Genomic DNA, 27,112 nt, shown 5'->3' with positions numbered 1-27,112 from the left:
GCCGGATTGGATTTATCCTAGGATTCTCTGGGAAGCTAGGGAGGAGATTGCTGAGCCTTTGGCTTTGATCTTTAAGTCATCTTTGTCTACAGGAATAGTGCCAGAAGACTGGAGGATAGCAAATGTTGTCCCCTTGTTCAAGAAGGGGAGTAGAGACGACCCCGGTAACTATAGACCAGTGAGCCTTACTTCTGTTGTGGGCAAAGTCTTGGAAAGGTTTATAAGAGATAGGATGTATAACCATCTGGAAAGGAATAATTCGGAAGGGTAGGTCGTGCCTCACAAACCTTACTGAGTTATTTGAGAAGGTGACCAAACAGGTGGATGAGGGTAAAGTAGTTGATGTGGTGTATATGGATTTCAGTAAAGCGTTTGATAAGGTTCCCCATGGTAGGCTACTGCAGAAAATATGGAGGCATGGGATTCAGGGTGATTTAGCAGTTTGGATCAGAAATTCGCTAGCTGGAAGAAGACAAAGAGTGGTGATTGATGGAAAATGTTCAGGCTGGAGTCCAGTTACGAGTGGTGTACCACCAGGATCTGTTTTGGGGCCACTGCTGTTTGTCATTATTATAAATGACCTGGAGGAGGGCGTAGAAGGATGGGTGAGTAAATTTGCAGACGACACTAAAGTTGGTGGAGTTGTGGACAGTGTGGAAGGATGTTACAAGTTACAGAGGGACATAGATAAGCTGCAGCGCTGGGCTGAGAGGTGGCAAATGGAGTTTAATCCAGAAAAATGTGAGTTGATTCATTTTGGAAGGAATAACAGGAAGACAGAGTACTGGGCCAATGGTAAGATTCTTGGTAGTGTGGATGGGCATAGAGATCTCGGTGTCTATGCACATAGATCCCTGAAAGTTGCCACGCAGGCTGAGAGGGTTGTTAAGAAGGCGTACGGTGTGTTAGCTTTTATTGGTAGAGGGATTGAGTTCCGGAGCCATGAGGTCATGTTGCAGCTGTACAAAACTGGTGCGGCCGCATTTGGAGTATTGCTTACAATTCTGGTCGCCGCATTATGGGAAGGATGTGGAAGCATTGGAAAGGGTGCAGAGGAGATTTACCAGAATGTTGCCTGGTATGGAGGGAAGATCTTCTGAGGGAAGGCTGAGGGACTTGAGGCTGTTTTCGTTAGAGAGAAGAAGGTTAAGAGGTGACTTAATTGAGGCATACAAGATGATCAGAGGTTTAGATAGGGTGGACAGTGAAAGCCTTTTTCCTCGGATGGTGATGCCTAGCACGAGGGGACATAGCTTTAAGTTGAGGGGAAGATGTCAGAGGTAGGTTCTTTACTCGGAGAGTAGTAAGGGCGTGGAATGCCTTGCCTGCAACAGTAGTGGACTCACCAACACCAAGGGCATTCAAATGGTCATTGGATAGACGTATGGACGATAAGTGAATAGTGTAGATGGGCTTTAGAGTGGTTTCACATGTCGGCGCAACATCGAGGGCTGAAGGGCCTGTACTGCGCTGTAATGTTCTAGGTTCTATCTGCCTTTTCAAAGTGAATGTGCCTGGCTCACCCTTATGGGATCACTTGTGCTGCCCAGTCAGAGGGAATTCCCGACTCTGACCAAGGCGGCAGGTGGGTACTCTATCTTTGCAGGCTCCTTCTGACCCTGGTATGTGCAGCAGACTGGAGGAAGGAGCAGGTAAGGGAAGTAAATTGCACCTGCTGGCCTGCACTGAATGGAGAAAAATGTAGCATTTTTTACAGCAAGTAGATCAATAACAGTGGTTCATTTCAAAATTTCTCAAAGTAAATCATTGCATCAAATGACTTTTATTGGTCCAACAACAAAGAACACACAAAATCCAATTCACGAGGAATTTCAGATAGTGAATTGGGAAAGCCTAATGTATATTTAGAGGGCTGCAGTTAGTTTAATAAAAACTGGAACCACTTTTAAAATGTTATTGTGGGAATAATTATTTGTGAGAATGGCCTTTTTCAAAAGCTGTTCTAATTTTAATGATTCTAATGTCGACTTTCAATATAAATGATCAATGCTGAGTATACAAACCTAAAATATAACTTAAAAAACAGGAGTTCAATAACTTTGTCACAAATGTACTTAATAGAATCAAATGGCTGTTTCATCCTGTTCACAAGTAGGCGTCAGTGAAGTTACCGTGAAAAGCCCCAAGTCGCCACATTCCGGCGCCTGTGTGGGGATGCCATTTCCAGTCCTCTGGGACTTTCCCTGCCTTCAGTGATTTCTGAAAGATGATCACCAATTCCTCCATAATCTCCTCAGCTATCTCCTTTGGAACCCTGTTCCATTAACACAGCCATGCTGTCCCTGCAATATATTCCAGAAAATATTCCAATTTCTTAGATTTCCCTGATATTTTCATGTTACCACTATTTTCCTGACACTTTTTATAGCAGGTTAAGTGATTAATCGAAGTATACAACGTTATGGAAAAGTCAAGCAACTTGCAAGTTGGAATAATAGAATTTAAATATTCATAATTTTTTTTTAGTGGTTCAGTTGTGTCTTTAATATCACCCAGTAACAGTGAAATTTGGGAGAATTATATTTTGAAGCAAATACAGATTGTCAAAACTAGATTCCAAGAAGAATGATAATTTTTCTTTTCGAGAAGAGACTTTGTACACCTATTTGAGAAAAAGATTTAAATTTTCCAATGCGACTCGCCCTGGAAAGTTCTAATTTCCAGTATGATGAGAAAATCTCATCAATTAAGATCACTGATACTCAGCAGAAATAATGTCATTATGTCGATTAAATTTGTTCAAGTTCAGGACCACCTAGTTTTAAAAATTGTCTCTCAAATTAAATCTGGCCTTTTACGTGAAAGACTTTTGTATATCAACACTGGTGTAAAACTAGAAAATGCTGGAAACACTCCAGTCAGTCAGGGAGCACCTGCAGAGAGAAGGTAGGGTTAGTGTTTCAGGTACCTTCTTTACAGATATTGCCTGACCTGTTGGGTGTTTCCAACATTTGTTTTTTACTTCAGATTTCCAGCATCTGAACACCCAACACACAGATTGTCTCAATCCATCTGCTGTTAAAATCAAACCTACGCTTTTAACTCTGGACTTGACTATTCAAGTGCACTTCTGAGTCACTACTTACATGAACTGAAGCTCATCAAAAATGCTGCTATAAGTATTGCTGCCCACACCAAGTACTGCTCGGATTTGTTAATAATTCACCCAAATGTCAGTGACCACTGTGAGCCTTGTTAAAACTGTGCCTCCCATATAAGGAATTTCAACTCTTCACTTTTGAGGGTCTAGCCCCTGAATTTCCTCAAAAGCTGCAATAACTGCTCACCTCCCGATGATTTGACCTCAACTGAGACTGTTCCATGAGATTCACAGAATTGTGCTCCTGCATCGAATTACTGGCACATTTCTAACTCTTTGGGACACTGCTAGTTTTGCTACGTTGGCACTGCCCGTTGATTTTTCCAAACTCCAGTCTCCTGGCTGCATTGAGCTCTGAATGGTTCGTAGGGATTCTGCCTAACATGGAACCAATGACATTTCACCACTATCTCAGCTCCTCGAGACCTCTGAGACCTAACTGGACCAGACAGCTCCCAGGGCTTCTCTGTGTGCTGCCAACAAAACAATTTCCAAAAACCAACCAACCCCCTCTCCCAACAAATACAAATAAATTGAAACCAGAGAAACTTCTTAAGCTCCACCCATCTCCATGGCCTTTCTGGGTTCACCAAAATCTAATTCAGCTCGAGAACTCTCAAAACAAAACATCTCTCTGGGCTATGCTTCTTCTCTCTGGGCTTTGTTTCTTTGCCAACTGTAAACATCATGTCTCCAGCTAGGTGAGCCTACTTGCTGTTTTATGACTTCTATTCTGACTCTCTTAAATAAGCACAACCTTCTGAACTGCCATTTTCTTTTAGCTAATTTGAATGAGTGGGTTGCTAATGGTGTTAGTATGTCTAAAATTAAATTCTATTGTACATCAAAAAATCCCCTCAATTAATAGTAAACATTAAAAAGCTTCCTGCTTATGTGAATCTCAAGTACTGTTTAATATTTCTTGAAGGATAGGTTGGTCCCTATCATTCCTTGTCTTAAATAATTTCCTTTCCTTACTGGAACTCATGATTTTTATTTTAGCTACTTTCACTAAGATCCTCTGACTTTTAACTGGAACTGATGCATCATTTATTGATGTAACTTTTGCTCTATAATTGACTAGATTTGTCTTTGATCTTCAGAAATTAGTAAGCAAACTGCTTCACAAAGTAAAACTGATGCTTTCTGATAAAAATAGGAAAAGCAGTTGTTTAATTCCCACAGACAGAAGCAACTAAAATTAACTAATTTTTGCATAAGTTATATTTTTTTCATATGTTCTTTAATTTCTATAGTGACAATCTTTCTTGCACCTTGTTAACTCCTTCAGCAACATTTTTAAAATTTACAGATTTTTTTGCCCCTCATCCCTACTCTTTGTCGCCAAATTGTTTGGAGAAACTCTTCAATGTTTATTGGTAACTTTATAGTCTAGTAGTTCATGCTCCTTTTTGTACAACGAGAACCTAGATTGAGATCCTAGCAAAACTCTGAAATATATTGTTTCATTGTTTATGTTGATCTGAAAGCTGAATATTCATTAACATCAGTGCAGTTCTACCACTTGAAAAAACACACTACCATTTAATTTTTTTTGCCTTTAAAATGTTATTAACAAGTTTGTTGACACATACGAACAGGTCAGATTCCATGGACAGTACTCACTGATCCTTAGACTTCCGGTGGCGGCTATGAAGGAGTAAGTCGCACATTTGGTGGTTCCCGCTCCTGTCAAACTTTTGGACCTTTCCACCGTTTTTCTACCGGACTTGAATTGTAAAACGGATGTTAGTGGCAATTATTTACTGAATTCCTACTTAGGTGCATGGAGAGAAGGACTAGAAGTGTTCGTAAGGGTAGAAACAAAAAGATAGAGGAGGCTTGGGCTGTAGCTGCAACAAAAGACAGCATGGCGGTGGTTCGAACCTCTGGCTTGTCGACCCAGCAGTCGATGGAGCATCTAATGCAAGTCATTCAGGAAGGTTTTGCTACGCAGAAACGGGGCTGCTTGGACCCGATTAAAAGAGTCGATTGGGCGGTTGGAGCATAGATTGGACGCCCAGGATCGGGCTATCCAGAAGGTGGAGAAGGTGTTGGTTGAACAGGAGGAACATCAGACTGCGGTGGAGCTGGAGGTGGGGATGCTGAGGACCACCAGTAGAAGCTCCTGGAGAAGGTGGGGCATACATCGCAGACATGCTTGTGAAGCTGCTGGGGGATGGGGCATTCTCCTGGCCCTTGGAGGTGGTTGGGGCTCACAGAGCACTCGCGAGGAAGCCGCGAATGGGAGATCCCCGAGGGCAATGGTGGTGAGATTCCACAGGTTCTCGGATAAAGAGCGCATTCTACAGTGGGCCATGCAGACACGGAGCTGTAAATGGGTTTACCAGGACCAGAGTGTAGAGGTGGCTAGGAGGAGAGCAGGCTTCAACCAGATCAGGTCGATCCTTTTTGAGAAAAAGGTGAAGTTTGGACTGTTATACCCAGCCCGCCTCTGGGTCACGCATGAAGATCAGCACTTCTACTTCGACGAGTCGCCTGAGGATGCGTTGGACTTTGCGAAAAAGAAAGGGCTGGTGATGGATTGAAAACTTTTGAACTTGGCTGCAACGCTCATGTTTTTGTTTTTCCTTTTTGTTTCTCTGTTTTTGTAAAATGTTTCCTGATATGCGTTTAATGGAAGATGTTTGTGGTGCCGTTTGCATTGATTTGGAACCAGCGGTAGAGCTGATTGAGTTAAGGTTTTCATTTGCACTGTTGGGGGATGGAGGGGTGTTTGTTTTGATCTTGGTGTTTTTCTGTTGGGCAATTGTGTGGGGATTGTTTGGTGTTGGAGTTTGTTTGTAAGGGTGGGGAGGGAACAATAGGTAGGAGACTATCTGGCACCGGGGATGGGGGCCAGCTGGGCGAGCTAGTTCTCGGAAGCACAGTGGGGGTGTGTGCATATGTTTGGTTTAGGAAAGGGATTGTTATTAGGGGGGTGAGGGGGGGTGAATGTTCTGCTGACGCAGGAGGGACTTGAGCTGAGGGACAGAGAGGAAGTTGGGGGCGGGGGCTGCCTGGGGATGGACCCGGTGGAGATGTGGAGCACTGGCTGGAGGTGGACCTAAAAAAGGGTATGGCTGATCGGGGGGGGGGGGGGGGGGGGGGGCGGCAATGAGCATCCCAACTAGGCTGATCACCTGGAATGTTCGAGGGTTAAATGGGCCGGTCAAAAGGGCACGTGTATTCGCGCATCTTAGGGGATTGAAGGCGGACGTGGTAATGTTGCAGGAGACGCACCTTAGAGTTATGGACCAGGTTAGACTGAGGAAAGGCTAGGTCAGTCAGGTCTTTCACTCGGGACTAGATTCAAAGACTAGAGGCGTCGCGATCCTGATCAATAAGCGGGTGTTGTTTGAGGTGGGTAGAATAGCCTTTACTAACCTGCAGGTCAACCCAGTGTGGAGCATGGTCTGAGATTGTAAGCGCCGAGTGCCCTGTGTCCACAACTCCAGTAACCAGCGCCCGCACTGGAGGTTGGATGTGGGACTTTTGGCGGATGAAGGGGTGTGCGAGCGGCTGAGGAAATGTATTCCGAGCTGCCTCCAGATCAATGACATGGGGAAATTTCATCAGCGGTGGTGTGGGAAGCACTGAAGGTGGTGGTCAGGGGGAAGCTGATCTCGATCCGGGCCCATGGGGAGAAGGTGGACAGGGTGGAGACGGACTGACTGGTAAAGGAGTTACTACAGATTGATAAGAGGTATGCGGAGACCCCAGAGGCACGGCTTTTAAGGGAACGGCGGAGGTTACAGGCGGAGTTTAGCTTGCTGACCACGGAGGGCGGTGAAGCAGCTGAGAAAGGCGAGGGGGGCGATCTATTAACATGGAGGGAAGGCCAGCAGAATGCTTGCATATCAGCTTAGGAAGAGGGAGGCAGCTGGGGAGATGGGGAAAGTAAAGGATGGAGAAGGGAACCTGGTTGGTGATTCAGTAGGGGTGAGTAAGGCATTTAGGGATTTCTACAGCAGGCTGTACAGGTCGGAATCTCCTACTGGGCCGGAGGGGATGAGGCACTTCTTGGAGGGGCTGAATTTCCCAAAGGTGGACGGGGAGCGGGTGGAAGGCTGAGGGCCCCAATCGGGCTGGAGGAGATAGTGGAGGTCTTGAAGGCCATGCAGGCGGGATAGGCCCCGGGTCCGGATGGATACCCAGTGGAGTTTTATAAAAAGTTCTCTGGGATGTTGGGGCCGGTATAGATGAGGATGTTCAATGAAGCAAGGGAAAGAGGGGTGTTGCCCCCGATGATGTCACAGGCAACTATTTAGCTGATTCTTAAGCGGGACAAGAACCCGGAGCTGTGGGGGTCCTAAAGGCTGATCTCCCTGTTGAATGTAGATGCCAAGTTACTGGCCAAAATCTTGTCCTCCAGGATTGAGGCTTGGGTTCCGGACGTTATTGTGGAGGACCAGACAGGGTTTGTTAAGGGCAGGCAGTTGGTGGCCAATGTAAGAAGGCTGTTAAATGTGATCATGATGCCCCCGGAAGGTAGGGAGATGGAGGTAGTGATCGCAATGGATGCAGAAAAGGCTTTTGATCGGGTAGAATGGGACTATCTGGGAGATACTGGGACAGTTCAGATTCGGGCGGGGCTTTATTGACTGGGTCAGGTTACTGTATCAGGCTCCTCTGGAAAGTGTGTGGACGAATCGGACAACATCGGACTATTTTAGACTGCACCGGGGGACGAGACAGGGATGCCCCCTCTCCCCACTGTTGTTTGCGATGGCTATAGAGCCGTTGGCAATTGCTCTGAGAGCCTCGAGGGGCTGGAGAGAACTGGTCCGGGGGGGGTGGGGAGCACAGGGTTTTGCTCTATGCGGATGACCTGCTTCGGTACGTTTCGTACCCAATACAGGGGATGGAAGAAATCATGAGGAATTTGGCCGGTTTTCGGGGTATAAGCTTAATATGGGAAAGAGTGAGATGTTTGTGGTCCAAGAGAGGCGACTGGGAGAGCTGATGTTTAGGTTAGTAGAGGGTTAGTATATTTGCGTTGAAGGAAAAGTTTGGGTTGGCAAGGGGAAACAAATTCAGGTATCTGCAGGTGCAGGACTTCCTTCGTAAACAGGTGTCAACCGTCCCGCTTCTACCGCTAAGGGGAATTCAGGACAGGGTAGTTTCCAGAGGGTGGGTAGGAGAAGGGAGCGTCTCGGACATTTACAAGGAACTTATGGGGTCAGAGGAGACGCAGACCGAGGAGCTGAAGTGCAAGTGGGAGGAGAGATAGAGGATGGTCTATGGGCGGATGCGTTGAGTAGAGTCGACGCGTCCGCAACATGTGCCAGGTTCAGCCTGATACAACTTAAGGTTGTTCACCGGGCTCACATGACAGTGGCCCGGATGAGCAGATTCTTTGGGGTGGAGGACGGGTGCGCAAAATGTGCGGGAGGACCGGCGAACCGTGTCCACATGTTTTGGACATGTCCAAAGCTTAGGGGATTTTGGCAGGGGTTTGTGGACGTCATGTCCACGGTGTTAAAAACAAGGGTGGCGCTGAGTCCAGTGGTGGCGATTTTCGGGGTGTTGGAAGACCCGGGAATCCAGGAGGAGAAAGAGGCAGACGTTCTGGCCTTTGCTTCCCTGGTAGGCCGGAGACGGATACTATTAGCTTAGAGGGACTCAAAGCCCCCGAAGTCAGAGACCTAGCTATTGGACATGGCTCGCTTTCTCTGTTTGGAGAAAATCAAGTTTGCCTTGAGAGGGTCACTGTTAGGGTTCACCCGGAGGTGGCAACCGTTCGTCGACTACTTTGCGGGAAATTAACCGTCAGCAGACGGTGGGGGGCCGGGGGGGAGCAATTTAGATTGGAGTAGGGGGTCAATAAGGGTGGGACCTGTACGAGAGATAAATGGCTTTTGCACTATGTTTATTGTTTCATGTATGTTGTTTATTTTGTTGTCGCTATACCAAAAATACCTCAATAAAATGTTTATTTTTAAAAAGAAGTACTCACTGATCCTTCAGCTCCTGCAAATTGCAGACTCTCCGTAACGGCTGAGGTGGTGTTGTAGGCCCAGCCACTGTCATAGAATTTACAGTGCAGAAGGAGGCCATTCGGCCCATCGAGTCTGCACCGGCTCTTGGAAAGAGCACCCGACCCAAGGTCAACACCTCCACCCTATCCCCATAACCCAGTAACCCCACCCAACACTAAGGGTAATTGTGGACACTGAGGGCAATTTATCACGGCCAATCCACCTAACCTGCATATCTTTGGACTGTGGGAGGAAACCGGAGCACCTGGAGGAAACCCACGCAGACACGGGGAGGATGTGCAGACTCCGCACAGACAGTGACCCAAGCTGGAATCGAACCTGGGACCCTGGAGCTGTGAAGCAATTGTGCTATCCACAATGCTACCGTGCTGCCCCTGTTTTAATGCAATATCCACAGTGCCAGATACTGACTGCCCTGTGCTTCATCTTTGTTTTCCCACAGAAGGATTTTGCAGAGTGAGGCTCCATTTTGTGTTCCCTATTTTCTGACAATTCCCACTTTCTTGGTGCGTTTCTCTATCCTCCCGGGTGATGCAGAGAGGCCACACTACCTTTTAATTAGTGACATCTACATGAAATATTTTTAAATCGACAAACTAATGGTAAATACTGCTAACAGCAATAACTTTTTTTTTAAATCCCCATTTTGCTACTGCATCCATACATGCATTCCCACCAGCATTTATATTTAACAGAACCAAACACTTGGTGTTTATAACTTGCTGATCATTATTTAGTGTTTTACAATTAATAGATTTGCTGCTGGTTCTGAAATGCAAGGCTTCCTTGTATATTTGAGTTGGACTTGGAGGAATCTTGAATTTTTTTTAAAGGATGCATTAACCTTGTGTCATAGGGTGAATTGAGTTTTTTTTTTAAAGAATTTTTAAAAATTCATTTTTACAGGATGTGGGCTTTGCTGGCTAGGTCAGCAATTTTGTTGAGCATCCTTAATTGTGGTAAATGTTGTGGGTTATTTGATTTAGAATATTGTGAATTGTCTCACCTGCTAGTTGGAATTTGGCACAGATGTTAAAGTGGGCAGTTTTCAGAGCAGGTTGTTGAATGTGGATTCGCCTGAAGCCTTTTCACTGAGATGGAAACTCTTAATGAAAATATTTCTTTTTTCAGATTTTTAGTTAGAGCATCAACCAGGCAGGAAAAGCCTTGAGGAAGAGCTGCGTAATTGTAATAATATTGAGTTAACACAGCATGTCAGAGGTAAGCGCTCCATTGAGTGCCCTCTTATTTGAACAATGTTTTTTTTCACTGGTTTACCCATTTTAAGTACTTATTTCAGGTAAGGGTCTCAGCAGACCGGCTCAAAGATTTGAGATTTTAAATTCTCAATAGATTTTACTAGGTCATTGTATGATATTCTTTCCCGGTTACCTGCTCACTCCTAGAGGTGGTTTTTGTTTCTTAAATGTGTAATTGCTGGGTGTAGTTGCAGCAATGTTAGGCGGAATGGGTGAATAAAATAAATACGCATTGGTTCATTTAAAAAAATCTATTCATGGTGTGGATGCCACTGACATGCCCACCATTTATTCCCAAATCCCTATTTGCCATTAGGAAGGTGGTGGTGAGTTGCCACTTCGATCCGCTGAAGTTTGTGTGATGCAGGTAAACCTAGAGTGCTGTTATGTAGAGTGTTTCAGGATTTTGACCCAATGAAGTGATGGAATCTTCCCAAGTCGTGATGATGTGGACTTTGTAGGAAACTTGTAAACCTGTGGTCTACTCATGCACTCACTGTCCTTGTCCTTCTAGATGGTTTGGCAGCACACTGCTATTCAAAGTTTGCCAAATTAAAACAATTACCAAATTTACTCTAATTCACTGGCGGAGTGGTGCCTAATACTTCCTTATTGCTGCCATTTCTGCATCCATTCAAAGAAGCTGCAGTTCATCCGTAAAACTGTTCTATTAAAAACAAAAGCTTGGGACATGGAATCGGATTGGTTACAGCGCAAAATATTATATGCAGCCCATCATATCCATACAAGTTTTGCAAGTGCAACTCTGCTAATCCCACTCTTCCTCATTTTCTTTGTAGCTCTGCAATTTGTTTTCCTCTTTGGGTGCTTATTCAGTTCCTGATTGAAAGCCTCCACCACACACTCAGGCAGTCCATTCCAGATCCTCATCATTTGCTTCTTTAAAAAAAAAGTTATTTTTCTTGTTGCCGTTGATTGTTTTGTCAAGTAGCTTAAATCAGTGTCCTCTGGTTATTGAGTCTTCTGCCATTGAGAACAGTTTCGCCCTCCTGATTTTGAACACTTCTGTGAAAGCCCCTCTCAACCTTCTCTTTCTAAGCAGAACAATCCAAGCTTCTCCAATATATCCATGCAACTGAAGTACTTCATTTCTGGAATCATTCTGTTCAGGCCCTTCCGCACCCTCTCTAAACCCCTCACCCTCTAGTGTAGTGCCCAGAATTGGCTCCAATACTCCAGTTGTGGCTAAGCTAGTGTTGTAGAAAGTGTCATCAGAACTTCCTTTCTTTTTACACTCTGGTTCTGTAAAGCCCAGGATCACATATGCCGTATTCACTAGTTACTTAACGCCCTGAGACATGCACCAATTTTTGCACATGTATACCTGCAGCCCCTTTAGGATTGTATCCTTTAGTTCATATTGGCACTCTTCATTCTTCCTATTGAAGTATCACTTAACATTTCTCGGCAGTAAACTTCATCTAATTTCTGCCCTTTCCACCACGCTGCCCTCATGAAATCTATCACTATCTCGCAGTTGACAATACTTCCAAGTCATGTCATCTTCAAATTTAAAAATTGTGTTCTGTACACCCAAGTCTGAATGATTAAAATATGAAGGAAAGCAGTAGTCCTAGTACCCACCCATGAGGAACTCCAATGTACCCTCTTCCAGTCCAATAAGCAAGTATTCACCACTACTCCCCGTTTCCTGTCGTTCAGCCAACACTCTACCCATGCTGCCTTTGTCCCTTTTATTCCAAAGGCTTCAATTTTGCTGGTGAGCTTATTATGTGGTACTTCCATCAAATTGTTTTGTAATTCCATATACACTACATAACCTTCTGTTACCTCATCAAGTTAGTTAAATGTAACTTGTACTTAACAGTACATGCTGGCTTTCCTTCATTAGTCCACACTTGCCCAAAATTTAATTCTATTCTGGATTATTGTTCCCAAAACCTTTCACACTCCCAATGATAAACTGACTGGCCTGTAATCACTGGGTTTATCTTTAAACCCTCTTTTTTTTTTTTCTTTTTTTGAACCATTATAGCAATTTGCAATTCTCCAGTCCTCGCCCCACTCCTCTATCTAAGGAGGATAGGAAGATTATGGCCAGTGCCTCTGATATTTCCACCTTTTCTTCCCTCTGCATCCTCTGATGTGTTTCATTTGGTCCTGGTGACTTATCAATTTTAAGTATAGCCGTTCTATCTAATAACGCTCCATCAATTGTTAACCAATCTATTGTCTCAGCGTCTTCCTCTTTTGCTGATTTTGATAGTACCTTCGTCCTTAGTAAAGGCATGCAAAGTATTCATTTAGTACTTCAGCCTTGCCCTCTGCGCATAGATCACCTTTTTGGGCTATAATTGCCCCCCACCTCTGCCCCTTTTATGACTATTTTACTACTTAAACGCCTATTGAAGACTTGATTTCCCTTTTATGTTAGCTGCCAATCTCATCTCTTATACTCCTGCCCTCTCGTGCATCCTGCCCCAATCCTTGTATTGTCCTTGTGCATCGTGCTAAGGTACTGCATTGGTATTATCTGAAAACATCAGCTGCTTGCTTTACCAGCACTCTCAAATCCTGAGCATCAGGGATCCTGATATTGGGATGGCATTATTCGATTTTAGGTTGATATTTTAGCTAGCTACTAATCTAGTTATTAAACCCTAACATTGAACAAAGTGTACTTTAGCCCAGTTAATAGTCACTCAATTATGGGATAAATACTGTTATGTCAAAGGCCATTTTCTGTTCAGTTTCTTATTTGGATTTTGAAACTTTGTTTCCAATAGAACCCATTTGGTCTTCATTTGGACAATAAATTATCTTAATTTTCAAATAAGAAAAAGGAGCCAGAAACTTGTTTGAAAATTAGATTCACAATCGTGGAAAGAAAATATGTTGGCAACAGATGGAAATTTCAGGCAACCGCTCTGCGCAAAGGCTACTGGAAGAGTTTATTAACTAATTGAAGTGTTTGTAAGGATATCAGACTATGTATATTGAACTTAATGTAAATAGAATTGTGATCTTGAGCTAACCTCACAGTTCAGTGAGTAAATGGAGGAGCAATGTAAAGCTGAGTCACACAACCTAGGAAAGCCCTAATTTTAAACTTTGGTTGATGATATTAAGATAGTAGTAAGGGGTTGAGTATTAGCATTGCCTCAGTGGTGGCACTTATCGCTGATCCTCAAAATTTTGCATTCCAAGCCCGACACATGGATTTGAGTAATAATCCAGGCTGACAGTCTAAGGGAGTAGTGAATATGGGTGGTGGGTCTTTCAGATGAGATGTTAAATTGAGATCTCATCTGTGCTATCAAGTGGGCGTAAAAGATCTTGGGGTCCTATTTAATTGAAGGACGAGTATGGGAGTTCTTTTGATTTTAAACTAAATCCTTAACTAGCAACTTTTTCAGTCATTTGAGTTAAAGTCACAGTACGTGCAAAAGGGAAGGGTAACAACGACTTCCAATTTCAGCATTACATTTAGAGGGAGGAGGAAGTAGAAAGTTAGTTGGGGCCACTATATTTTAGAAGGTGAAATATTGCTGGTAAAAGGAGCCATACTGTCAAAGCTTTTGGTCTTGTAGACATAGAGGACAGACGCAGGAATGCCAAATTTCAAAGGGAGAAAATTTCTACTGCACGGAAATTGGCACAATTAAATTAAAAGCATGGTGGACATTAGATCTCTGGTTCATTTTACATGGAAAAGCCTTGACCAATCACAGTTGACTTGCCTGCCAATCGGCACCCTTTTCTCATGCCGTAGAAATTATTGCTCCCTTTGAAATTTGACATCCTTGCCTCTGTCCTGTTGAGTGTAAGATGAAGAGCTTTGACAGCATGTCTCTTTTTTCAGAATTATTTTTCATACTGTCAAGTGACTAGAATGCAAAATGTGCTGTTTTAACAGCCTTGTGTTGTTTATGTGTGTATGTTGAGCATGAGCATTTTATGTGCCAATGGGGAAATGCCGGCAGGGACACACACCAAGGCAATGAGTAAAATGATTGCCATCTGTATTGTACTTTATGATGATGCAGAATTAGTGTTAAGCTGCACAGAATAGGAAAGCCCCAGGTTTTTGTCTCTTAAGATCACCTAAAGGTTACCTGTACCTGAATTGTTGAAAATCAACCAGTGGTCCAATTTTGAATGTTAGGCACTAATACCCGCTGGAAAAGTCGCATCTCATAGATTACAACACGGCAAGAGGCCCTTTGGCCTATTGTGTCTGTGCTGACCATCAAACACCTATCTATTCTAATCCCATTTTCCAGCACTTGGTCCATAGCCTTGTTATATTATGGTATTTCAAGTGCTCATCTTCATGTTGAGGGTTCTCGCTTCCACCACTCTTTTAAGGCAGCGAGTTCCAGATTCTCACCACTGGGTGAAAATGTTTGTCCTCATCGCCTATAAATCTTCTGCTCCTTACTGTAAATCTGTGCCCCCTGGTTATTAACCCCTCTACTATGGGGAACGGTTTCTTCCTACGTACCCTATCTAGGACCTTCATAATTTTGTACACCACAGTCACGTCCTCCCTCAGCCTTCTCTGCTCTTAAGGAAAAGAAACCCTAGCTTCTCTTCACAGCTGGAACGCTCAGCACAGGCAACATCCTGGTGAATGTCCTCTGCACACTTTCTACTGCATCACATCCTTCCTATCATGTAGCAACCAGAACTACACACACAATACTCTAGCTGTAGCCTAATAAGCGTTTTACACAGGCCCATCCTTACCTCCCTGCTCTTATATTTTGTCTCAGCTAATAAAAGCAAGTATCCCATATGCCTTCTTAACCACCTTATCTACCTATCCTGCTGCCTTCAGGGATTTTTGGACATGAACCCCAAGATCCCTCTGGTCCTCTGTACTTCCTAACGTTCATTGTGTATTTCCATGTCGTGTTAGTTCTCTCAAAATGCATCTGAGTATATAATTTTTACTTGTATCTTTTTGGTCGGCATTCAGTCAAGTTCTCTGATAAGGAATGGCTGATTGGACAAGTGGTGAACAGCTGCTTATAACATCAAAAGAGACAACATTGGGTATCAAAATAAAAGAAAAGTGGTGTGGGCATTTGATCACTGGGCTTTTCCCACAGTTGTAATGTTGCAGTTATAAATATGGTTTTAGAAGGCCTCAAACTATCATGATAGAACCAACCTCTTTAAAAGAACTTGTATTTGTATAGTCTTAACGAGAAATTTTCTACGGTTCCAAACACTTGCCTGGTGCAAAATCATAAGCTTAATTTTCCGTTTTGAAAGTACAAATGCACACTGTTGGAAATTATTGTGGACATTTCCCTTAAGGCAGATTAGTTTTAGTAATTCTGTTTTTTGGGCCTATTACACATAGCCTGGAAGTTTAATTCAATCCATCAGAAGATCTGTGAAATGGAATAGGTATTTTTTTGTTTCAGACTTCAGCTTTGTTTGAATTAACAATTTGAAATAGTTCAGGAGTTGTGAATATGTAACTAAAAAAAGACTTAATGGCATTTCCCCATTTTTAACGTGGCTGATAATTTGTATGATTTGGGTTTCTTATTTTGTTTGTTTTGTATTAAATTTGTCGTGACACTACTGTGGGATTGTTTAGTGTGCATGAAGTTTGCGTACAACTACATTCCATTCAAGTGGAACCAAATATTTAATCATTTTATGTAAATTGGTGCTATGCCTGAAGGAAAATTAAATCTTGCTGCTCCAGTGTATGGAGAAACTTTCCCACCCGCAGACAATGGCTTTGAATTCAGACTATAAGACAGGAGCAGAATTAGGCAATTCAGCCCATCGAGTCTGCTCCACGATTCAATCATGGCTGATATGTTTCCCATCCCCATTCTCCTGCTGTCTCTCCATAACCCCCGATCCCCTTATTGAACAAGAAACCTTTTATCGCTATGTCTTAAAGACATTCAGTGACTTGACCTCCACAGCCTTGATTTAATTTAAATTATAAAGTCTACCTCTTAATTAGCCAGATGATCTGCCTGAAGTGAATTAATACCTAACTCACCCAGGAAGGCACTTTCTGGTCTTAAACAAATGCTGATATAAATGCAACTGTATTTTAGTAACTGTATGGGAATGTCCAATTGCTGATGTCATTATAAATTGAGGTGTCTGCTATCTTGCAATAAATGGCCTTGCAAAAGTTCTGATCATACATATGAAAAATGTATAGTTTTTGTTTGGATGTTCATAGCTAAACTTTGCTTTATTTCTTGCAGAGCAACAGCTACCCACCAATGTCCGACCCATATATGCCCAGTTACTATGCTCCTTCCATTGGATTTCCATATTCACTTGGTGAAGCTCCCTGGTCAACAGGAGGAGATCCTCCAATGCCATACCTAACAACGTATGGACAAATGAGCAATGGTGAGCATCACTTTATACCGGATGGTGTATTTAGTCAGCCTGGGGCCTTGGGGAGCACCCCACCATTTTTGAATCAACATGGATTTAACTTTTTTCCTGGAAATGCAGACTTTTCTACTTGGGGAGCAAGTGGATCTCAAGGACAGTCAACACAAAGTTCTGCATACAGCAACAGTTATGGATACCCACCTAGTTCTCTTGGAAGAGCCATAGCTGATGGACAAGCTGGATTTGGAAGTGACTCTTTGAGTAAGGTGCCTGGCATAAATAGCATTGAGCAAGGCATGACTGGACTGAAGATTGGAGGTGATATGACAACAGCTGTCACTAAAACTGTAGGTTCTGCTCTTAGTAGTACAGGTATGTGCAGTAGCATTGTTGCTAATAGCACCCCAGCAACGACCACTTCAGCACCTAAACCTACATCCTGGGCTGCTATTGCTAGGAAACCAGCAAAGCCTCAGCCCAAACTAAAGCCTAAGCCTAACATGGGAATAGGTGGGCCTGCAGTGCCACCTCCACCTATAAAACACAATATGAATATTGGAACTTGGGAAGACAAAGGCAATGTGCCCAAACTCTCACCTGCACAGCAAGTTATGCCTCCTCAAGTTGTTGTTCAGCAGCATCAGCTTGCACAACAGCCAATTGCTATTCAGACCCACCCAACAAATCAACAACCACAACACCCAGGACCTCCACAACCACAGTCTCAAGGTCAGCAGCAGCCACAAAACCGTTGGGTGGCTCCTCGCATTCGGGGAGGTGGCTTCAATCAGACCAGTGGGGCAAGTGAGAGTTTTGTGTTGGGTATAGCATCATTACACCCTTCACCACCTGGAGGAGAAGTACATCCTGTATTGGAAAAACTGAAGGGCATACACAACTACAACCCCAAAGATTTTGACTGGAGTCTGAAGACGGGCAGAGTATTTATAATTAAAAGTTACTCTGAGGATGATATACATCGTTCTATCAAGTACTCTATTTGGTGCAGTACTGAGCATGGTAATAAACGTTTGGATGCAGCTTTCCGCTCCCTGAATGGTAAAGGACCACTCTATTTACTCTTTAGTGTAAATGGAAGTGGACATTTTTGTGGCGTGGCTGAGATGAAGTCAGCAGTGGACTATAATGCTTTTGCTGGAGTATGGTCACAGGATAAGTGGAAGGGCAAGTTTGAAGTGAAATGGATCTTTGTGAAAGACGTACCTAACAACCAACTACGGCATATTCGATTGGAAAACAATGATAACAAACCAGTTACCAACTCAAGGGACACACAAGAAGTGCCCCTGGAAAAAGCCAAACAAGTGCTTAAAATAATTGCTACTTACAAGCATACCACTTCAATCTTTGATGACTTTGCACATTATGAAAAGCGTCAAGAGGAGGAGGAAGCCATACGTAGGGTAAGTATATAATAACTGTTGAACTGATATAGTCTGCAACTCTGATATGAGTACGTAAATTTTTCTAACGTTTGTGATATCTAGAACGTGGGCATATAAAGCATGTTATAACCTATAAATGCATTTGAATGTAAATCAGAAACCTGTACTGCACAAGAAACTGCTCTGGCTACTGCAGGTTATCAGTTACAGGTCTGAGATCTTTGGAACGCTTTTAAGGATTCAGGTAATTACCTTTAGCTTTTGAATTCAATCGGTCCATAAAATATATCATTTGAAAATTTTCACGTTTCAAAATTGACACGTATACTTGGCTTTATAGATCTCACTGAACTTGAATGACCATTCAGGTGCAATTCACAATTATTGTCTCTTCAATGAATTATATTTGCTTTAGGGTTGAACTTCCGGTTATTCAGAAATTATCCCCTCCCCAAAAATTAACAACCTTCAACCCAATTGGTAGTTAGCCAAACCATTTCAGTGTAATTGCTGCGCATAAAAGGCAAATAAGGGAACTACACGTTAAAACCTTTTCCATAATCGGAGAAACAATGATGTGACATCTTGAGATTTTAATAACCATTAAATTCTATTGCCAATATGCTTTTTTTTTATGGCACAAGTTTTAAGATGGTCATTTGTGATGTATGTGTAATCCATAAAAATAATGACCTTGCTGTGACAGTCACTCAGAACTGATCAACAGCTTTGGTACCATAGAACAGTGTTTTTTCAAACTTTTTTTCCGGGGACCTATTTTTACCAACCGGCCAACCTTCGGGACCCAACCTGGCCGAATTTCGGGTCCCAACCCGGCCGACCTCCACGACCCATGCTGGCCGATCTTTGCAGCCCACACTGGCCGCCCTTTGCGAGCGGCGCTGGCCGCCCTTTGCGAGCGGCGCTGGCCGCCCTTTGCGAGCGGCGCTGGCCGCCCTTTGCGAGCGGCGCTGGCCGCCCTTTGCGAGCGGCGCTGGCCGCCCTTTGCGAGCGGCGCTGGCCGCCCTTTGCGAGCGGCGCCGGCCGCCCTTTGCGAGCGGCGCCGGCTGCCCTTTGCGGCCCATGCAGGCCGACCTTTGCGGCCCACCATTTTCTCTTGCCTTGTTTGCAGCTGACAAAAATGGAGGAAATGGTTTTGGGTCCCTTTGACCCTCGTACACGCTCCTCCAATGGAACCTGTTGGATGAAGGTGAAGCCTTCTGGTGTCGGAAAGTATGGAGTCTCAATCTGTCTCGAAGCATTTTTTTCCTTTAAAATTTTATCAAACAAAACCCCTCCCGAACTTGTAAAAAAGTAATTGAAAAAATAAAAATAAAATGAATAATATAAATGAATGAAATAAATGAATAAATCCCCCCCCCCCCGAACTTGTGAAAAAAGGCTCCGACTGTATAAAAAAAAAAAAATGCGGCCGCACTGCGCATGCGTGCCCGATCATTGGTACGCATGCGCTTATTTCGTGCATGCGCACCAATGATCGGGCATGCATGCGTAGTGCGGCCACATTTTTTTTTACATGTTCGGGGCCATTTTGAAGGCTGTTTGCAGCTGGCGTTATTCAAGGCCAGCTGTTGCGTGCAGATATGCACGATCGGGAGTGCCGCGACGGACGGCTCCGTGACCCTCCCGACACCCACCCGCGGGTCGCGCCCTCGACTTTGACAATGCCTGCCATAGAATATTGCACAGTGAGGCAGAGGGTACAGCTGAGGTATTGAATGAATACTTGTCTTTAACAAGGAACATGTTGACAAAGTCATTGTGAAAGAGAAGGTTGAGAGATTGGATAGGCTACAAATTGATAGAAAAGGAATTAGAATGGCTGGCTGTACTTAAAGTTACAAAGTAACCTGGATTAGGAGGAATGCATCCAAGGATGCTGAGGGAATGAGGTTGCGCTCCCCATGGAGATGAATAACAAGATAGTGAGTTTCCCATCAACCGATAGAAAGAATAGCACAACAGGATTTTACATTTTTAGACTTTGATTTTAACTCATTTGTTAGACAATGTAGTTGCCTATTAAGTATTAAGTAATCAGGACGGCATGGTGGCGCAGTGGTTAGCACTGCTGCCTCATGGCGCTGAGGTCCCAGGTTCGATCCCGGGTCACTGTCCTTGTGAAGTTTGCACATTGTCCTCATGTTTGCGTGGGCCTCACCCCCACAACCCAAAAGATGTGCAGACTATGTGGATTGGCCACGCTAAATTGCCCCTTAATTGGATAAAAAAATAATTGGGTACTTATGTAATCTATTATACAAAACTACAGAAAAGGTACTTCCCCATTAACTAATTAACTCAACCAAAAATACTTTGAAAGTTCCTTAATTCAGCCGTTTGACTCTCCTTCAACTGACTTCCAACTACAAGAACCAACTAGCTTTGACCAAGGGTCACCTGGACTCGAAACGTTAGCTCTTTTCTCTCCCTACAGATGCTGCCAGACCTGCTGAGATTTTCCAGCATTTCCTCTTTGATTTACCAAAGGTGTTAGATAGTGTACCATGTTAGCTGAGTTAAGTTCATGGAATAAAAGACAGTGGCAGCACTGGTGCAATGCTGATGGAGTGAAAGGGAACAGAGTAGTGGGGAACACTTGTTTTAGGATTGAAGGGTCAGGAGTAGGACACTGTTTTCCTGATGCATATTAAAATAGGACACACTTCAAAACTTGGAAAGACAGCGAACTGTGAAGAGCATAATGATCGACATCGAGGACCGGTGGGATGGTGGGGCGGGCAGAGACATGGCAGAAGAAATTCAACACAGACGTGTGAAATAGTTCAATTTTTTTGAAAATATTTCTATTCACATTTTTGACATTTTAACATTTTAAACGCCTAGCATAGCAAAGATACCCCCCCCCCCCCAAAAAGCAACTTTCACTGTTTCCAGATTCAAAAACTTCATTACATTCCCCAGCTACACCAAGGCACAGTGTGGAGCAACTGGCCTCCACCCCAACCAGGATCTACCTGTGAGCAATCAGCCAGGCCAGCCAATTCTATATCCAGACAACCACATTTCCGTGTATCCCATGCCCCCTAACTTTCTGAATGAGCCTACCATGGGGAACCTTCTCAAATGCTTTACTGAAATCCATGTACACCACATCCACTGTCCGACCTTCATCAATGTGTCTCGTCACATCCTCAAAGAATTCAATGAGGCTTGTGAGGCATGACCTGCCCCTCACAAAGCCATGCTGACTGTATTTAATCAAACTGTTTTTCTAAATAATCATAAATCCTATCTCAGAATCCTTTCCAATATTTTGCTCACCACAGACATAAGACTGATGGGTCTGTAATTCACAGGGATTTCCCTATTCCCTTTCTTGAACAGGGGGCCAACATTCTCCTCCCTCCAATCATTTGGTACTACTCCAGTGGAGAGTGAGGACGCAAAGATCATCGCCAACGGCGCATCAATCTCCTCCCTCGCTTCCCGTAGTAACCTTGGGTATATCCCTTCAGGCCCAGGGGACTTACCTATCCTGATGCTTTTCAAAATTTCCAGTACATCCTCCTTAATATCAACCTGTTCGAATCTATTAACCTGGTTCACACTGTTCTCATGGGCAACAAAGTCCCTCTCTCTAGTGAATACTGAAGCAAAGTATTCATTTAGGGCCTCCCCCATCTCTTCAGACTCTAGGCACAAGTTCCCTCCACTATCCTTGATCGGCCCTACTCTCACTGATCATCCTCTTATTTCTCACACAAGTGTAGAATGCCTTGGGGTTTTCCCTAATCCTTCCCGCCAGGGCTTTTTCATGCCCCCTTCTAGCTCTCATCAGTCCATTTTTGAGTTCCTTCCTGTAACCCTCTAGAGCCGAGTCAGATCCTTGCTTCCTCAACCTTGCCTAAGCTTCCTCCTTCCTCTTGACTAGAAGCTCTACTTCTCTTGTCATCCAAGGCTCCTTAACCTTACCATTCCTTCCTCATCTCAGTGGGACAAAACTGCTCACTCTCACCAAGTGCTCCTTAAACAATCCCCACATTACTGTTGTGCATTTCCCCAAGAACAATTGTTCCCACTTTATGCTCCTCAGCTCCTGTCTATTAGCAGTATAATTTCCCCTCCCCCATTTAAATGCCTTCCCATACTGTGTTCCTATCCCTCTCCATGACTATGGTAAAGGTGAAGTAGTTGTGGTCACTGTGGCCACCGAGACAAATGACACCTGGCCTGGTTCGTTGCTGAGCACCAAGTCCAATATGGCCTCCCCCTTAGTCGGCCTATCTACATATTGAGTCAGGAATCCTTCCTGTACACACCTGACATCTGCTCCATCCAAACCATTTGCACTAAGGAAGTTCCAGTCAATATTCGAGAAATTGAAGTCATCCATGACAACAACTCTGTTACTTCTGCACTTTTCCAAGATCTGCCGCCCAATCTGTTCCTCTATCTCTCTGCTGTTATTGGGGGGTCTATAGAACTCCCAATAAAGTGACTGCTCCTTTCTTGTTTCTGACTTCCACCCATACTGACTCAGTAGACAAACCCTCCTCAACTACCTCCTTTTCTGCAGCTGTGGTGCACTCCCTAATTAACAGTGCCGCTCCCCCTCTTTTGTCTCCCATCCTATTCTTCTGAAAACATCTAAACAACGGAATATGTAACAACCATTCCTGCCCCTGTGAAATCCATGTCTCCGTAACAGCCACACATTGTAGTTCCAAGTACTGATCCATGCTTTAAGTTCATCTCCCTTATTCCTGACACTTCTTGCATTGAAACAGACACACTTTAACCCATCCCACTGAGTGCAACTTTGCCCTATCAACTGTCTATCCTTCCTCACAGGTTTGCTGCATACTATTTCTGCCTGTTCAACAGCTACTCTATTCTCTGATCCATAGCTCTGGTTCCCATCCCCCTGCCAAATTAGTTTAAACCCTCCCGAAGAGCTCTAGCAAACCTCCCACCCAGGATATTGGTGCCATTCCAATTTAGGTGCAACCCGTCCCTCATGTACAGGTCGCACCTTCCCCAGAAGATATCCCAATGATCCACATATCTGATGCCTTCCCTCCTGCACCAGCCCTGTAGCCACGTGTTCAGTTGCACTCGCTCTCTGTTCCTTGCCTCACTTGCATGTGGCACTGGTAGCAATCCTGAGATCAGTACTCTGTTTGTCCTGCTCTTTAGCTTCCAACCTAACTCTCTCAAATCATTTTTTAGATCCTCATCCCTTTTCTTAGCTATGTATCTTCCGGGAGTCTTGCTCGCAACCACAGAATCTCCTATCCATTCCCCTAACCATTGAGTCTCCTAACACTATTGCTTTTCTATTCTCCCCCCCCCCCCCTTCCCTTCTGAGCCACAGAGCCAGACTCCGTGCCAGAGACCTGGCTGCTAGGGCCTTCCCCTGGTAGGTCATCTCTTTCCCCCCCCCCACCCCCCCCCCAAACAGCATCCAAAACGGTATACTTGTTTTGAAGGGGAACGGCCATGAGGGATCCCTGCACTGTCTGCCTGTTCGTTTTCCTTCCCCTGACTGTAACCCAGCTACTCTTGTCCTGTACCTTGGGTGTGGCTACCTCCCTGTAACTCTTCTCTATCACCCCCTCTGCCTCCCAGATGATCCAAAGTTCATCCAGCTCCAGTTCCCTAACACGGTCTCTGAAGAGCTGGAGTTGGGTGCACTTCCTGCAGGTGTAGTCAGCGGGGACACCGGTGGTATCCCTCACCACCCACATCCTGCAGGAGGAGCATGCAACTGCCCTAGCCTCCATCCCCTCTGATCTTACAGAATGTTGCTGCCCTGTGGACCAACAGGAACGTCACCCTCCGACTCTGCTCCCAGTCAGCTGCACTCTCTGTAAACTCCCCGCTCCCTTCTTGCTCTTTGAGGAAATGAAATGAAAGGAGCACCTTTCTCCCTCCTCACCTAACTCCCTGTCACCAAACTCTCACTGTAGCACTCAAATGCACCCAAGTTCAGCACTCGGTGCAAACAAAGTCTGCACTGTAGCTGGGTCCCCTTTTATACTGTGACTCATCCCATCTTCCCAGAACTCGATGTTTGAATCCCTTCAGTCAGGTTCCTTTCTCTGTTTCAAACAGCTCTTATCAAAGTCTCAAAGGCATCCTATGTGACTGTGACATTGGTAAACTTCTCGTCTTCCTTAAGCTGCCTATAGCCTTTGACATGGTTTCTCACCATTTTCCTCCAATTCTTATCCATTGTTGTCCATTTGGGTGAAACTGTCCTCGACTGGATCCATTCTTGCCTGTCTAATCATTGCCAGGGAACCACTTGCATTGGCTTCCCTTCTTGCTTCTGCACTGCCATCTCTAGTGCTCCCAAACGGTGATCCATGGCCTCTTCTTATTTCCATCTGCATGTTGCCTCTTGGTGACATCATACAAAATGACATTAATTACCACACTGTGGTTAGCACGCTGTCAATCCCAACTTTACCTCACCAGAACCTCTTTTGACTTCTCACTATTGCTAAATTATGAGACTGCTTATCAGACAACCATCCTTTTCTTGCCTCCATAACATTGACTGACATCACCTCTGTCTCGAATCATTTATGCTCAAACCCTCATTTATGCATTTATTGCCACTAGACTTGATATTTCGAACACAATCCTGGTTAGTCTTCACATTCTACCTTCCATAAATTTGAGGTAATCCAAATCTTTGACCATGTTTTAATTACATCAAGTCCTTTTCTACTATCATCCCTGTGCCCACTAGCTTGTATAGCTCCTGGTCAAGCAACATCTTTATTTTGAAATTCTCATCCTTGTTTCTCTCGCTCTCTCTCTCTCTCTCTCTCTCTCGCGTATGCCCCTCGCTCTCTCGCGCATGCCCTCCGGCGCGCCCCGAACTCTCTCTCCGGCACGATATACGTCCCATTGACGGGCAAAGCAGCCATCAGAGTCTGTAATGGACTAATAGCTGGTCAGACAGATGTGTCCCAAAGAACAATGGATGTGGGGCATCCTGTATATTCCCACAAACAAGTTTAAGTCTGACTGGGACAATGTAACTCTGCCAGGTGTGGGCGTATCTCTCTGACTCTGCGAGCAGGTTTCTTTCCCTCAGTCTGTTTAACCCCTAAATTGCCTGCTACGTGAATGCCTCACCTATGGACCAATTTCCTAATATCTCCCTAGCTTACCAAGTCTTCCTTTCCGTCAGTCATATTTGCTAAGATCACTGCAAAGTACAGTGTTGTGTTCTCCGCGTACGAGTACTCTGATTTTATAGTCCAAATCAAAACTGAAAATATTTTTATACAGAGATGCAGTGGCCCTACTGTCAATGCTCTAATATTTCCATTTGCAATGATATTTTTGTAATGTTGTGTTCGTTTCTGGTTGTCTATTCACTATTATTGGATCTGGAAAATATTGGGTGTGGGTCTGGCAGGTTTCAATAGCACTGCATGGACAACAGTGGGATTTCATTTAATTAAGCTGCTTAAAACAAACCTGGATTTGTCAGTATATCTATCGCAAGGATATATTTCAAAGCTAATATATTTATTGCAAATATTAAGTTTTATTTAAGTGATTGAAAACACAGATGTTTAGCACGTATGTTTCTGTGCTGTTTTTACAGGAGCGCAACAGAAGCAAATAGTAACTGAAAGGACATGCTGTACCAGAGTTACAACACTAATGACACGAACCTTGGAAATTTACTAGTATCTTCCAGGAACCATGGTTATTGGAACTTTACTGCTCAAGGCAACCTCTTTTGAACACTTGAACACGAGATTGGCGTTCCCTGTTGGTTCTCATTGCTGCATTTGCCCGTATACTGTTGTTTCACAAAACACATTTGAGCGCTATATGTCAAGCACTTTTTGCCTTCCTAAAGCTTTTTATCAATAACTGCTGTCTTTCTAAACTCATCCTCTTAGTTGAAATCCAGAAATTGAATGAATGTGAGAAACCAATTAATCTTTTCTTTGGATTTGTTTAATACTAACAATTAACGAGTGTAGTTTGGTCAATGATCTGAGATTTCACAGTGCTTAGCTCTTCATCCTACTTTTTTGTGTTGTAGGATTTATTTTTTAAGTTAATTTTAGCTCTACAGAAACAATTTGGATATCATGTAATTTTTAGTTCAAACTAATAAATCCAATATACCTATGTGAAAACTATTGTAGTAAATAAAGCAAATAAATGGAATTAATATTTTGCCAAATGTAAAACAAACCAGAAGTTATGCAAGATTCTTTCCCCAAATTATTCCTGGTTTTGAAATATAATTTTTAAAAATGTATGTGCAACCAGTTGAATGCAATGCTTTTTTTTCTTGTACTATGTATTACATAGGTTTCAGAAAAGTGCATTTGTCTATGGAAGAGATGCTAGATGTTTGATACGAACATTGATGACACTGTCCTAAGTAAATGTACCTCGGTTTGATTTAACTTTTTAGACTTCTGTAATGTCTTTTAAATATAACTTCCTAGCTTTGAATGTTTGCCTTTCTGACAGATTACTATCATGGAAGTGGAAAATTTTCTCCTAGGTGATTCACTAGCTTAATAAATCCAATACTTGTTTAGCAGGTGTTATGGCATGAATTAATTTACAGTGTTTCACATTTTCATACTTCTGAATATTACTTCACAGGAAATCAATCAACGTAGGAGATGCTGAACCCATAGTCTCCTGTTTACGTAGACTACTATATTGAGTCTCCGACATGATTGCCTTAATTTATAATATGTATGTTCAGTAGGTACCATTAGCTTAATTAATAGAAGATAAATTGAATTTTTATAAGCACAGAATCTAAAATCATTGTTCATAATTTGAAGTCTATTTAAGTTATTTTAGGACATTTTTCAATGTATTTAAATTTGTTAGTATCCTAATGTGATCTTGTCTTTGTGATGTCCAGGGCCAATTAAATCACATTAAGTTAGGATTTCATATTTAGTGTTT

At 43.5% G+C, this 27,112-nt stretch overlaps 1 protein-coding gene across 3 annotated transcripts in view; it reads left to right on the top strand.

Annotated features, from left to right (window-relative positions):
* ythdf3 (YTH N6-methyladenosine RNA binding protein F3) overlaps positions 1–26,729 on the top strand; it is a 57,115-nt gene extending 30,386 nt beyond the window's left edge. For 2 of the 3 annotated variants that reach the window (XM_072467671.1, XM_072467672.1), the window contains 2 exons: positions 16,613–18,175; positions 25,770–26,729. In XM_072467671.1, the coding sequence (XP_072323772.1) occupies positions 16,613–18,175; positions 25,770–25,790 (1,584 nt within the window). In that variant the 3' untranslated portion in view covers positions 25,791–26,729. Of the gene's footprint in view, positions 1–10,254; positions 10,345–16,612; positions 18,176–25,769 lie in introns of those variants that run through there. The other variant, XM_072467673.1, reaches the window with a different exon arrangement.
* Positions 26,730–27,112: the final 383 nt, after the last annotated feature.

The sequence above is a fragment of the Scyliorhinus torazame genome, chromosome 11 (genome assembly GCF_047496885.1).
Source record: "Scyliorhinus torazame isolate Kashiwa2021f chromosome 11, sScyTor2.1, whole genome shotgun sequence".
Taxonomy (NCBI): Eukaryota; Metazoa; Chordata; class Chondrichthyes; order Carcharhiniformes; family Scyliorhinidae; genus Scyliorhinus; species Scyliorhinus torazame.
This window is presented reverse-complemented; position numbering and strand designations above follow the sequence as displayed.